The 14790-nt window shown below is 37.5% G+C and overlaps 1 protein-coding gene across 3 annotated transcripts in view; it reads left to right on the plus strand.

The window, feature by feature from the left end:
- The window catches only part of HBS1L (HBS1 like translational GTPase), an 85650-nt gene that overhangs the window by 69260 nt on the left and 1600 nt on the right, over positions 1–14790 (plus strand). For 2 of the 3 annotated variants that reach the window (XM_028125317.2, XM_088023869.1), the window contains 5 exons: positions 150–254; positions 4007–4097; positions 4504–4612; positions 11734–11834; positions 14484–14628. In XM_028125317.2, coding sequence (XP_027981118.1) covers positions 150–254; positions 4007–4097; positions 4504–4612; positions 11734–11834; positions 14484–14628 — 551 coding nt within the window. The remainder of the gene's footprint in view (positions 1–149; positions 255–4006; positions 4098–4503; positions 4613–11733; positions 11835–14483; positions 14629–14790) is intronic. The other variant, XM_028125318.2, reaches the window with a different exon arrangement.

Genomic DNA, 14790 nt, shown 5'->3' on the forward strand with positions numbered 1-14790 from the left:
AGATATGTTAAAAATTGTGAAATGATCACTGCTTAATGTGCATTGCACTACTAGTTTTATGTAACTCCTGGGGAACTAATTGTAGCTGACAGCAGTGATCCTCAGATAACATTGCTATATGAATTGTAAGACTTGGGCATGTTTTGCAGATCAAGGATCTGGATTTTGTGTAACTGGTAAAATTGAAGCTGGTTATATCCAGACTGGTGACCGACTACTAGCAATGCCTCCTAATGAAACTTGTACTGCAAAAGGTATTCCTCTGCAAGATTCTTTTGCTAAAATCCTTTAAGTTGAGACAGCAGATTTTTAAAAGTAGTTTAGTTATTAACTCCTGAGTAAATAACCTCTTAGTGAAATTGTAACTGACTGTCAAAGTGATACTAACTGTTGAAGATAAAAATGTGAAAACATTAAACGATTTTTTTCTGTTGTGACTGTGTGTATATAAATGTACATAGAACATTCTAACTGTGGTAGCATTTCTTCTTTTTATTTTTTCTGACACTGATTCTAAAAGCTTGGTTAGGATTTAACCAGATGTATAGACACCTGACAGATACATTTAAAATAGTATGCAGTAGCAGAAATTAAATCTGGCCCCATCTTGGCACTAAACAGTCAACAACAAAGCAGACTGCTTGCTCTACTGTGTTGTTTTGAAATGTGTATTTCAGAATTACTATAAGTTAACAGCTTTGATCGTGTTTATACCAAAAAAGTTTTTTGCACAAAGACCTAAGAAAATAAGATGCAAATGCAGAGAATCCTAATGTTGAAAAGAGAAATTGAGCTAATGTGCCACAATTACTGCTTTCCCACCTGGAATATATGGCCTTTCATAATGACCAATGACTGTTTCTCTCTTCGAATCCTTTGACCTTGCAAGTGTATGTGTTACCCTTTCCTAATTCTGCTTAAAAGTTTATAATTCTGTACTTATCTTAATCTAGCTTCCAACTAAGCCTCCAACTTCAACATAAAATTGATGATCTGTTTTATACTATAGAGTAATAATTTGTAACAGTTCTAAGCTAAAGTATACTGAGAATATAAAAAAGTTTTAGATGTCGGTACTTTTCCTCTGTAACTCTTTTTGTTTTTTAAATATTATTTTGAGAGAGAGAGAGAGAGAATGAGTGGGAGTGGCAGAGGGAAAGGGAAAGAGAATCCCAAGCTGACTCCCTGCTGAGCATGGAGCCCAGTGCAGGTCTCGATCTCACGATCTCACGACCCTGAGATCACAATCTGAGCTGAAACCGAGTCAGGTGCTTACCCGACTGAGCCACCCAGGTGCCCCTCCTCTGTTACTCTTATTTATAGTTTATATCCAGATTTGTACCTGACTGGTTTATAAGTTTGAATGTACATTTTGTTTGAATTAATTTGCTTACTTTAAAAGCTGATTTCTTAAAGATTATAAGAAATTAATGAATATCTGTTTAGGTAACAGTTTAAACTAAATTTAAAGATGAATAAGGGAATGAAAGCCAAAGTTACTTCCATTTTAACTTTTTTTCTTTCTTGCCGGCCTAGGGATTATGAAAATTCTGTTTAGATAAAAAGCAATGCCCGTGTTTGTTTGTTTTTGTTTTTTTAAGATTTATTTTAGAGCACGAGAGCATGAGCAGGAGGAGGGGCAGAGGGAGAGAGAATCTCAAGCAGACTCCTCACTGAGTGCATAGCCCCACAGGAGGCTTGATCTCACAACTGTGAGATCACGACCTGAGTCGAAACCAAGAGTCAGATGCTCAGCTGACTGAGGCACCCGGGCGCCCCAGTAATGTGCTTTTCATAAAAGAATCATTTTCCATTGACCTGTTGTTTGCAAGTTCAGATCTCTGCTTTTGTTTTTTAAAGTGATCAAGAGCTACAACACTTTTGAAATCCTAATTTATTTGTATGTTAATGAGCTTTCTTGAGAATAGGAATTTTTAAAATAATCAGTAGACATGAATTAAAACCATGATCCTAAAATTATCATGGACCTTACAGATTGGCTGTTTTGTAACCTCCAAGATCATAATTTACCTCTGGAAGTACTACATTCTTTTCGTCTCTCCGTCCTGTCCTTTCCCCACCAGAAAAACTCTAACCATTTATCTTTAATCTTAAGGGGAAGCTGTATCAGAAGCACCTGAGATCATACCCAACTCCTTGACAGCCACTCTTGTAACCCATCTTGGAGGTTCTCAGTCCTCAATTTCTAACTCTTGCTTTTGCTTGATTTACTTGATTTTTCAGTGCACCTTTCTATCTCAACAATTCTGTCACTAACCAGTAGTATCCTAAAAGAGAGAAGTAACTAAATCTGCTACCAACAAATGGAAATTGAAAATTAAGTTTTCATTTTATTAACATATCACGTTCATGGATTGTTATAAAAGAACTTCTTTGTGTGATGTCTGTCCAATGAAGAAGGTCCTTAAGAAGATGAATATCATATATAGGACAGTGTAACATGTTTGGAGGGAGAAAATCAGATGATAGATTGCCTCTAAAAAATTTTATATTGCAATTGAACTTCTAGTATGAAAGCTCTTGAGAATCTTAAGCTAAAGGCAATCTCTGTTGTATGTAAGTAGCTAGGCCCTGTCTTCAGACAATGTTCCACATTTCAGAGCAAAAATCAGATATGGTCACTTTAAGTTTACATTTTAAAACTAAATTTAATTAGTTGAAAATTTAACAAACATTTCTTAATATCATAATTGTTATATTTTTTGGAGTCAAGAACCTCTCTGATGCTTTGGTGAAGGTTATGGCCCCTTTTAGATTAATGCAGATGTGTACATACATAAAATTTGAAAAAGAACTGTAGGTTGTCTCAGAGCTCTTAAAGTTGTCCTTGAACTCATAAAAAGTCTAAAACAAACTTGTTTGAGAATTTCCTAAGAGTGGGGCACCTGGGTGGGTCAGTTGTTAGGCTTCTGCCTTCGGCTCAGGTCATGGTCTCAGGGTCTTGGGATCGAGCCCCACATCAGGCTACCTGCTCAGCAGGAAGCCTGCTTCTCCCTCTCCCACTCCCCCTGCTTGTGTTTCCTCTCTCGCTGTGTCTCTCTCTGTCAAATAAATAAATAAAATCTTCAAAAAAATAAAAAGTTTCTTAAGAGTATGCTACATGGGAAAAGTACTTTGAGAAAGATATGGATGAGTTATAATTTACTAAAAACATTTCAATCCAGAACTATTTCACAGTGGTTGGCCTATGTACTGTCTTCGTCAAAGTTCTAGTGGAAAGGAACTTACCCCGTTAATTGCCCCTTAGAATCAGAAAATATCAGAAAATATGAGATACCTTTTAAAAGCTTTTGAATAAGGGAGCTGAGTAATGCCCTTTGTAATTGTTCTCCAGGATTATCCCTAGGTAATAAAGGTATATAGCAACACCTGGGACCATTTTTTAAGTTAAATTTCCTACACTTTTCATGTAATTAGTTATCATTGTTCATCTCTCTGGGAAGCATTTCTTTTGAGCCAGGAATAGGGAAGGGGCATGTGAAGAACACCATCTGACTGAGCACTGATGCCCTAAGGGTTACTCACAGAATTCAGGTGACTGTTTAGGTGGTTGTTTAAAAACAAAATTCAAGAGAATAAAATACTACTGGACACCTTCCTTAGTCCCATGTTTTGTGTTATCAAGTCATTTGAACTGCATTGTTATGCTTGCAGCTGTTAATATAAGTGAACTATTTGAATGGGGTGTATTTAATGAATATACTGGTTGTATAAATGAGTTTTAAAATTTTGATTAATTAAGCTGAAATGGGCCTTTTTTGGACAATTGTAGTCACTTTATGTTTAGGGTGGTGTTCTAGAAGAGTCAAGTCTAGAGGAAGTGTGTTTTCCTCAACGCTCACAGTTACACTTCTCATTCTCAATCCATTCATATTGAAAATGATGAGTAGTGACTGATGAGGCATAAATCAGCCAAACTCTCTTGGTTGTTATGGTTTGATATTGAGGTGTTTCACTGTATGCTTTGGTTCTTACTCATTTCCAGGAATCACTCTGCACGATGAACCCGTCGACTGGGCGGCAGCAGGTGATCATGTTAGTCTTACGTTGGTTGGGATGGATATCATCAAGATCAAGTGAGTGAGAAAATGAGTTTAAGCGACCATTGTTTTGGATATAGGACCTCAAAACATAGATTTTGCTATTCACTCGCTAAACTGAAAGAATGAATATAATTTCGAATTTTATTTGGCCAAAAATAGGCACTTGTAGAAGCAAAACCTATTTAAAACTGAAATTAATACATATCAGCACATGTACTTGACATGTCCTTTGAATGAAAGCTGTAATGTATAAAAATGGTGTAAGGTTAATAGTGGTATAAAGCTATGCTTTAACCCAAAAGGGAGTATTTAGAAAAACTCCCCAATTTACTTGATTGTTTCTTTGTAAACGGTTTTGGAGGTACTGCTAATTGAATATATGTTTATCTTTCCTCCAACTACCTTCTCTCTCTCTCTCTTTTGTTTTGTTTTGTTGCAGTGTTGGCTGCATATTTTGTGGCCCCAAAGAACCCATTAAAGCTTGCACTCGTTTCAGAGCACGAATCCTCATCTTTAATATTGAAATTCCTATCACTAAAGGATTTCCTGTAAGTTTTGAAATGTTTGTTATTGTCACTTCAAAGTAAACTTCAAAGTAACTTCATCCTAAAAAGTAGTAACTTACTTTACAAGTGAGAATGCTGTAGTTATTTTCAACTAACATCTTAATATTCTGATCTCACTGATTTGAAGAATTCTTAATCTCAGGAAAAAAACTGAGGGTTGCTGGAGTGGTGGGGGGTGGGAGGAATGGGGTGGTTGGGTGATGGACATTGGGGAGGGTATGTGCTATGGTGAGTGCTGTGAATTGTATAAGACTGTTGAATCATAGACCTGTACCTCTGAAACAAATAATACATTATATGTTAAAAAAAAAAAGAAGATAGCAGGAAGGGAAAAATGAAGGGGGTGAAATCGGAGGGGGAGACTCAAACCATGAGAGACTGTGGACTCTGAGAAACAAACTAAGGGTTCTAGAGGGGAGGGGGGTGGGGGATGGGTTAGCCTGGTGATGGGTATTAAAGAGGGCATGTTCTGCATGGAGCACTGGGTGTTATATGCAAACAATGAATCATGGAACACTACATCAAAAACTAATGATGTCATGTATGGTGATTAACATAACATAATAAAAAGAAATCTTAATATTCTAATCCAGAAAAACATGACATTGGACTTTGAAAGTCATTTTTATTTTTTTATTTTGGTCATTGAGCCTGGGGATTTTTTCAAAGAGGCATTAAGAAGAACTATTATAATCAATAGGATACAAACTAATGGTAGTAGTCAAACTCATCTAGGCAAAATGGTAGATTTTTTTTATTGTGTTTTAGAGGTTATCTGACTAATCTCAGATTGTGTCTTTCTGTTCTTGCTTTAATATGCTTATTTATAGTGCTTTCCTATCATAAAAGTGATACATTATCATATAAAACTTTGGAAACAAAAGATAAGAATATTCTATAATTACGTAATACATAACTATCTCTACACTTTACATTTTAATGATTTTTTACGTGTGCATGTTTGGTATTTATGAGTATATTCTAGGGATGCTTGCCATAGAATTAACTTTAATTGGGCTGAAGCAATACATTCAAACCCTGCAAGCTGTGAGGTTAGTTTGGTAGATTATTATTTCCCAGCATCATTTGAACATACACATTTATGGGAAGGAGGGGGATTTTATACTGTAATGTTACTTAGCCAGAAGACATACTACTTGTGAATTGCATGAATTCCTTCTCTTATGTGTAATTTTTTTTCAGATGTTTGGGGGCCATACTCTGCTTATAGTTTAATACTTTGTTTTTGCCGCTTAACAGATGACGTTTTCCCCATTAGGCTTTTCTTTTCTTGATCAGCCTATATAGTACAAATTTGCACGACAAAAAATGTTTCTCAGTGGAAGTAAATAGCTTGCCTTTGAAAATACAGACAGGTTGTTTTCATCATTTGATGCGTTATTGCAATAAAAAATAAGAAAATAATAGTAATTGACCTTTAAACTTAATTTAGTTAGTGATAGTGTTTTAGAGGTTGGGAATAAATTTATTTAGCTCATTTAAATTCATTTTATACTTATACACCTTTATTTGAGATAACCATGTGCTTTGATTATAATCCTTTATAATTATTTCTATGTAAATTTAATCAGATAAAAATTATAAGATACTGTTGAAGTATTTTAGTTTTATAATTCATATTCCATTTCCCCCACATGCTAAAAAAGGAGTGAAAGTTTCTCTCCCCAAAAAAATGGTTATAGTTGAAAATATTTAATTTTTAAATATCTAGAATTCATGTTTGATAAGCAAGAAACTACAGCTAATTTGCTATGAATGAACGGCCCTCGTTCTTAGAAAGCAGTATGTCCAGTGCGGAGAAGCTGGAGAGGTTGGTTACTGCGTGTTTTTACTCATGCAGCAATAATTTTTTTGCCATTGGAGATGCAGAGAGGTCAAGAGGTCAGTAGTTACTTTCAATAGTAATACTGTCTTCCTGTCTACTGTAGTTTCTTAGAAATACGTATGAATTGAAAGTTTGTCAGTGCTGCTTTTTATGCAATTCCACCCGCGTATATTGATTCACGAAGACCCGGATGAAATTTGTTTCAGAAAAAACAGTTGTGTTTTGTCGTTTACCTGTTGTGGGACGAAACCTTCAGTTTTTGTTTGTTTTGTTTTTAAACCAAGAAAAGCCTCCCTAAGCAATTAAAAATTACTATTTAGGGACTATTTTTTTTTTAAGATTTTATTTATTTATTTGACAGAGAGAGAGACAGTGAGAGAGGGAACACAGGCAGGGGGACAGGGAGAAGGAGAAGCAGGCTTCCTGCTGAGCAGGGAGCCCGATGTGGGGCTCGATCCCAGGACCCTGGGGTCATGACCGGAGCCAAAGGCAGACGCTTAATGACTGAGCCACCCAGGCGCCCCAGGGACTAATATCTTGACACTACAGAAATATGTAGTGTCTACAGAAATATGTGTCTCTTGGTTTATATGGTAAACTCGATTTAAGAAGGAAAAAATAGAAGAATGGGTTAGACTTTACATTCCTGCATTTTTTTATTGTGGTAAAATATTTTGTGACATAAAATTTACTATTTTAATGATTCTTAAGTGTCCAGGTCAGTGGCATTAAGTACACTCACATTGTGGGGCCATCAACACCATCCATCTCCAGAGCTTTTTCCTGATCCCCTACTGGAGCTCTGTACCCATTAAACAATAGCTCCCTATTACCCCTTCCCCTTTTCCCCTGGTAACCACTATTCTGTTTTCTCTATGAGTTTGCATATTCCAGGTGCTTCCTATAAGTGGAATCATACAATTTTGTCCTTTTGGGTCCTACTTACTTCACTTAGCATAACGTAATGTTGTCAGAGTTCATCAGTGTTGTAGCATGTATCAGAATTTCATTTCTTTTTAAGGTTGAATGCTGTTCCTTTGTATGTGTACACCACCTGTTTATCCATTCATCTGTTGGTGGACGTTTGGATTGTTTCCATCTTTGGGCCGTTGAACATTGGCATACAAGTATCTATTGGAGCCCCCAAGTTCCATTCTTTTGGGTGTATACCTAGGAGTGGAATTGTTGGATCATATGGTCATTCCGTGTTGAACTTTTTGTGGAACCACCAAACTGTTTTCTAGAGTAGCTGCACCAGTTTGTGTTCCTGCCAGCACTGCACAGCAGTTCTGATTTCTCCACTTCCTCATCAACACTTGTTAGTGTTGGGGGGGGTGATTTTTGTTGTGTGTTTATAATAGGCAAACTCGGCGTGAAATGGTATCTCATTGTGCTTTTGATTTGCACTTCCCTAATAGCTAGTGATGTTGAGCATCTTTTCACTTCTTTATATATTCTGGGTATTAATCCCTTGTCGGATACATGATTTGCAGATATTTTCTTCATTCTGTGGGTTGTCTTCTTGATCTTTTAATAGTGCTGTTTGATGTACAGAAGTTTTTAATTTTGATGAGGTCCTCTCATCATTACCAGATTCCACATCAAGGACACTTCCCCCTCTATTTTCTTCTATGAGTTTCATAGTTTTAGTTCTTTTGTTTGGATCTTTGATCCATTTTGAGTTAATTTTTTGTACATGGGTAAAGTAAGCCTTCATCTTCATTCTTTTGCATGTGGATATCCAGTTTTCCCAGCACCATTTGTTGTAAAGACTGTCCTTTCTCTTTTGAGTGGTCTTGGCATCCTTGTTGCAAACTAATTGACCTTATATGCATTAATAATTTTATAATAAGTGTTACCTGGAGGTGTAAGGAAAATAATAATTTGGCTTATTTTGCCACCTAACATTATGAGGCTCATTATAGTTTATAATTTTATTTTCACAACTGCATATGAAGTAGAGTCCCAACCCTTATCTGAAACTCTTCAAGCTGGTGTGTTTCAGAATGCAGAAATATTCAGATAATAGAAAGGTGATGTGGTGCATGTATGTTACGTAAAACCCCTGATAGAGAGTGGGGCAACACCCTGTAATCAAACATACTAATCATTCTGTACCACAGCCTATTAATATTAATGCTAAGTGAAAAAACTAAGGACTGTAAATTGCCTTACTTCAAGTGCTGTTTTACTACTTAAATAGGTTTATAGCAGAATTAGGAAAAACTTAGGTTTCCAATCTTTTGACTTTTGGAATTGCAGATAAGATTGTGCACTTGCATTAGTGTTGTCTGCACTTAAGGATGAGGAATAGGAGACTTGGGGGTGGTGACTATCTGGACAAGAAGTGATTAAGCCAGGACTCATACTCAGTACTTTCCACTTTGAAATTGAGTACTTTCTTTTCCTTTTCCATTATGCTGTAGACTGCTTTGAATTATAGGTGACTTTGGTTATATATAATATGAATTAAATGTTAATATATAATTACTTTCCACTTAATTTGCATGTAGATTTTTTTCACACGTGTGTTCCACAAGGGTTTTTTGTTTTTTGTTTTTGAGCTACTACCTGTAAGATGTTGTGGAGATAAAAAACAAATAAAACTTACTCCATACTGGCACAACCCGTTCTTCATCCACTTCATTGGATGGAACCTACACATAGCTCACAAATAGGGTAGGAAACCTAACTAGGTTCATGTGCCTCTATTCTTTCAAATTTGGAAAGCCGTGGATGGGAGACCAGTACCAATTTCTTAGTCACACCCGAGCCAAGTAATGGACTTCTGCTTATTTACCTGTTTGTTGCAAAAGAAATGTTTCTTAGATCTGTAGACCTACATTTATGTTATACATTGGTCTGTATTTGACCCCTGAATCCTTTGGACGCACAAATGTGACTTTACCATGCATTATGGAAGGTTTTTTTCCCCTAAGAGTTGGTCGTTAGACTTTTCTGGAATGTTTCCAGTTTATAATGGTTAAATGCCATTGATAAAAACAACAAAAACAATACAAACCAAAAACAAAAAACAAAACCCAAAAACCAAAAACCAAAAACTAATTTGCCTTTGCAGAGTAATGGAGGTTCAGTTGTGCCTTAAAAAAACAACACCACCTGACTGATTTCCTCCATATGTTTTAGGTGTTCTTATTCCTCCATTCTTTTATTTATTTCACAAGTACTTACTGAGCGCTGATTAAGTATCTGGCACGGTGTACATAGTTCTTAGTCTTACAGAGCTTATATTTACATGGGATGGCAGACACTTAAAACAGCAGTTACGGGGCGCCTGGGTGGCTCAGTTGGTTAAGCGACTGCCTTCGGCTCAGGTCATGATCCTGGAGTCCCGGGATCGAGTCCCACATCATCGGGCTCCCTGCTCAGCAGGGAGTCTGCTTCTCCCTCTGACCCTCTTCTCTCTCGTGCTCTTTATCTCTCATTCTCTCTCTCAAATAAATAAATAAAAATCTTAAAAAAAAAACCAGCAGTTACAATAAAGGTGAGATGTTATGGTGTGGGATTATGGAACACAGAGGAAGGGATCTAGCTCAGACTGGGGGTTCAGGCTTCTTGTAAGAAGTGATGCTTTACTCTAAGAGAGGTAGAGTAGGATGAGTAAGAATTAACCAAATGCAGCTGATGTGTTCTGGCCAGAAGCATAAGATGTGTAAAAGCCTAAAGGTTAGAAAGGACTTGGTTCATGTAGGGAGTGGAAGCTCTGTGTGTCTGGAGCAGAGAATGCGAGAGGGATGGGGAGAGATGAGGCTGGAGAAGTAAGTGACAGGTTGAGAAGAGCCTTGGTGCCTTGTAGTGGAATTAAAGACTCTGTGGTTTTAAAAAAGCAAGGATATACCATTAAATCTGTCTTTTAGAAAATCAATCTGGTAGACATAGGAAGAATGGGTGGGAGGGGACAAGAGTGGTGGCAGAGAGGTCAGGAAGGAGCCTGCATTTTAACTCGGGTAAGAGAGGATGGTCCTGGACTGAGGACAGCATTGTTCTGGAGAGCGAAGTAGACAGAATTAACCAAGTGCCGATTGAAAGACTTGGTTTTTAGAAAGTTACAGAGTCCAGGATTGTGCATCCACAAATCCCCTGGTATTTCTATTTTCTGAATGTACAAACTGTTTCAGCCAGGAAATTTCATAGTAGAGGTGTTAGTGTTATTCTTCAAGCAAACAGCATAAAATGGTATTTCAAACGAGTGAAACTTTAGCTTTGCCACTTCCTTAGTATTTGGTCTTCCCACTATACCCTACCGTAGACATGTTGCACTCAGTGCTTATTATTTGCATGAGAATAGCCAGTCTGACTCAGATTCCAGTTGACCTCAGCATAAAATTCACCTCTGAAATATGTCACCATGGCCACATTAAGTTACTTAGACTTTTTTTTTTTTAAGGTTTTATTTATTTATTTGACAGAGAGAGTACACAAGCAGGGGGAGTGGGAGAGGGAGAAGCAGGCTCCCCACCGAGCAGGGAGCTGGATGCGGGGTTCGATCCTAGGGCCCTGGGATCATGACCTGAGCCGAAGGCAGATGCTTAACAACTGAGCCACCCAGGTGCCCCTTACTTAGCTTTTTTGATACGAAACTTCCTTACACATAAAACATGAACAGTAATGGCGAATATCTACGGTCATCAATTAACTAAATATTTACCTTGTGCTAGGCACCACTTCAAAATAACATCATCTGATTTTCCTCAGTGGTAAGGAACCTGAGGCTGGAGGTGTTGAGGGTAAAGGGCTTTTCAAGGACTTGCCCCAAACCATACATCTGGAAAGTGTAGAGTCAGGCCTGGCTTCAAAGCCTGTCTACACTCTCACAGAATCTCTTATTCTCATTATCCAACAATGAATACATTAAGTACTGCTGAATATGACATGATCCACCTTCCCTCATTTTTATGATAGAGCAATTCGCATCTCTTGAGCATCCCTTCTCCCGGGCACTGTCTCTGATCCTGTTCAGTTCTCTTCACAGTCCTGTAAGGAAGGTTGTGTGATCTACTAAGGTTCACACAGTAAGGTGGTGTAGGAGAAACTTGAACTGGCTCCGTGACCTTTTTCCCTTAGTAAAATAGAGAACACCCTGATGAGAGTGTGGGACTTAGAGGAAGCAGCTGGAGACCCTGGAAGGTCCAGGCAGGAGTGCCGGCTGTAAAAATGTGATGAAATGTGACTGTCAAAATAAAAGGCCACAGATGTATGGTAAAGTATTTTTTGACGTGGCAGTTTTTTGTTTTAGGTGCTGTTACACTACCAGACTGTCAGTGAACCTGCCGTTATTAAACGACTGATTAGTGTCTTAAACAAAAGCACAGGTGAAGTCACAAAGAAGAAGCCAAAGTGAGTAAAATGCACAAATAGTGAACACAAGCAATTTAGCAGATTTTTTATTTACTGATAATTCATTTTTGTAATATTTGTTTGTGATAAGTAAAGTCTATTTTTACTTGGGCCAGAAATCTTTCTTTTTCTTTTCAAAAACTAGATTAAAAGAAACACAAAACACATGGTTGAAGCTCCTGTCTAGGTGTGAATGCTAGATACAATTTCTGTTGCGGGTGGTGGCAGTCAGGTGTGAACTGTGTATAAAAATGGAAGTATAAATATACATATATATATATATATCAAGCCCTAGATGCTGATGATGTAAAAATAAAGGGCACTTAAAAAAAATCAGTTCTACATTTTAAAGAATGAATTTGAATTATGCCTAGCCACTAGTTCCACATTCCAGCTGAGTGATCCTCTTAACTATCTTGTCACCCCCTTAATGAGAATCATTCTTTATGCTAAGAACACTCCAGGAAGAGAGTGAATTACATAGTACTGTGTAGCTTCTAGAAATTATTTTCTTTCTGCTCAGAATCCACTTGGAGCTTTAAGCTGAGGTGATCACCACCATGTTGTTTCCCTCTGATTACCATTAATATCCAGGCCTAAATGTGGACAGTTTCCTTTGGTTGGGACAAGGTTGGGATTTTTCAGAAGGAAGTGCTACTTCCTGAGAAACTTAAGTTTCTTACCTTACTTCAATAAAGGCTGACCACAGTTTGGCTTGGCTGCTTCAGCTTTGGGGTTTTCCTCACTTCAGTCCTATGGGGAATCCCACCCAAAATCCCCTTTTTTCAGTCTTTGGGTGTTCCTCCTCATTTGCGCCTGTGTAAGAGGGCAGAGGTGGTTAGTGGATTAATAGGTCCGCTGCGAGTAGGAGAGAGGGTCTTCACACTTCTCTGAACCCATGCCTGTTTCTCCATTAGTTAGGAAGAAAGGGCTACTTAATGTCTCTCTGAAAGATAGTTCTTTAATAGTTCTTTTTATTTTATTTTTTAAGATAAGTTTTAAGAACTTAGTGAACTATGGTTGACATACAGTGTTCTATTAATTTCAGGTGTGCAGCATAGTGACTCAACAGTTCTGTGCATTTTTCAGTGTAGTCACTGATAGTTCTTCATTTTTAACCTGAGTCTTTAGCTTCTGGCATGAGTGTGGCGTGGCATCATGTTCTGAGAACTATAACTAATGGCTAACATTTCTTGAGGACCACTGTTTCCTACACCGCTTTCACATGATTTATGTTCTCAGCAACCCTATGAAACACATACTATTTTCCCCATTTTTCAGATAAGGAAACTGAGGTGTAGAGAGGTTATATAACATGTTCAGGTTCACAGAGCTAGCAAGGGGCAGTCAGGATTTTAACCTAGTCCGTTGGTTCACATGCATTATATTATTTTTGGCAGGAGCCAGGTTATTGGACCCGCACAAGTGATTTGGAGAATTCTCAATCTAGAATTGACTCATCATATCTAATCTTGAATTTTCCCCTCCCTGCTTCTGCTACAAAGTCCTTTGCTCAGTGATGCTAGGTTTTAATATATTCTCATATTAATTTTCCCTGGCCCCTTATTTGTAGCTTTTCTCTTATTTTACACCAACACCATTTGGTCTCTCTCCTTCATTTCCACTTCAGGTATACTGTAGACTCAATTGCTTTATGTGGAATGGAATCCGGCTTTCTAAAAACAAAATTAAGTGCAAATAATGAATATATTAGATGCTCTCCTTTCTTAGGAGTGGGACTTTGGACTGAAATTGTCCAAAACCAGTAGTTGGAAATTTTGGAATACTTTTTTAGAAACTTGTTTGGCTTATTCTAATCTGTCTGTCCCTGAACTAATTTTTCAGAAGGAGAGTCTATAATTGCTATCTTCTATCCTTCTGGAGCACATCAAAATTAAATTAGAGAACCTATCAAAGTGCCCCCTTTTGGGTTCTAGTCTTTCAGTAAGTTTAGATGAGTGCATGCACTAGGATTTTGGTGTATGTATTTGTATGAACTGCTTACAGTCAGGCTCATGTACCCCGTTCCCCCCACCCCCACCTTCATTTCCTACAAACATCATATTGTGGAAAAATCTTAAGTGATTTTATTCTGAACCCCTGTTAGAGAATCACTATTCCTGTGTGTGAGAGAGAGGAGGGAGGGAAAGAGAGAAATTTAGAGTAGTCTTTTGGCACTAGGAGATTGTCCTAGATAACTTCTAACACATAATCCACCAGTTAGAATTTTACATTGTAGCCCTCTTTTAAAATGAAAATTCTTTACTTTCCTTATTAATTGAACCTCTCAACTGCATGAGGAAGAAAGGGAAGGCTTTGTTGGAGGTTCCTTGAGCATTTTAGGTTATAAGGTCCTTTAAGAGTTGTATTTGGAAGACTGGTTTAAAAAATACATATATACATACATATATATAAAATGAACCAGTTACTATTTCTTCTATCTAGAATCATTCCTCTCATTTCTTTCAGCTAACCCAGAAAAATACAAAGGCATATATTTTCATTTTAAAAAGACTTTTTTTTTTTCTTTTTAAGTTTTTGAAGGTTGATTTGTTGATCGAATGTGAAGTATTTATTTTTCAGTCTCTTACTGCGTTTATTCACCTGTATGGGCTATCCCTGTTCCCCATCCACCTTTTGTTTTGCTAGGCTGTTGACTAAAGGCCAGAGTGCCTTGGTGGAGCTGCAGACACAGCGCCCAGTGGCTCTGGAGCTGTACAGAGACTTTAAAGAGCTGGGGAGGTTCATGCTGCGCTACAGCGGATCCACGATCGCGGGGGGCGTGGTCACGGAGGTACTGTGAAGGGTGTTGCTTGTGTGTCCATGTGTCTTGTCTTTACTGCTTTGTAAGAATAATTCCTGAGGGCTTGTGCCTTAAGGGGAACACAGTTACAGTACTCGAACAAGATTTTAAAATTTATATTAACATTTCTTTTAAATGATGGCAAGAAAATAT

This window comes from Eumetopias jubatus, unplaced genomic scaffold (genome assembly GCF_037043125.1).
Source record: "Eumetopias jubatus isolate StellerSeaLion01/CBP00866 unplaced genomic scaffold, mEumJub1_p1.0 scaffold_6, whole genome shotgun sequence".
Taxonomy (NCBI): domain Eukaryota; kingdom Metazoa; phylum Chordata; class Mammalia; order Carnivora; family Otariidae; genus Eumetopias; species Eumetopias jubatus.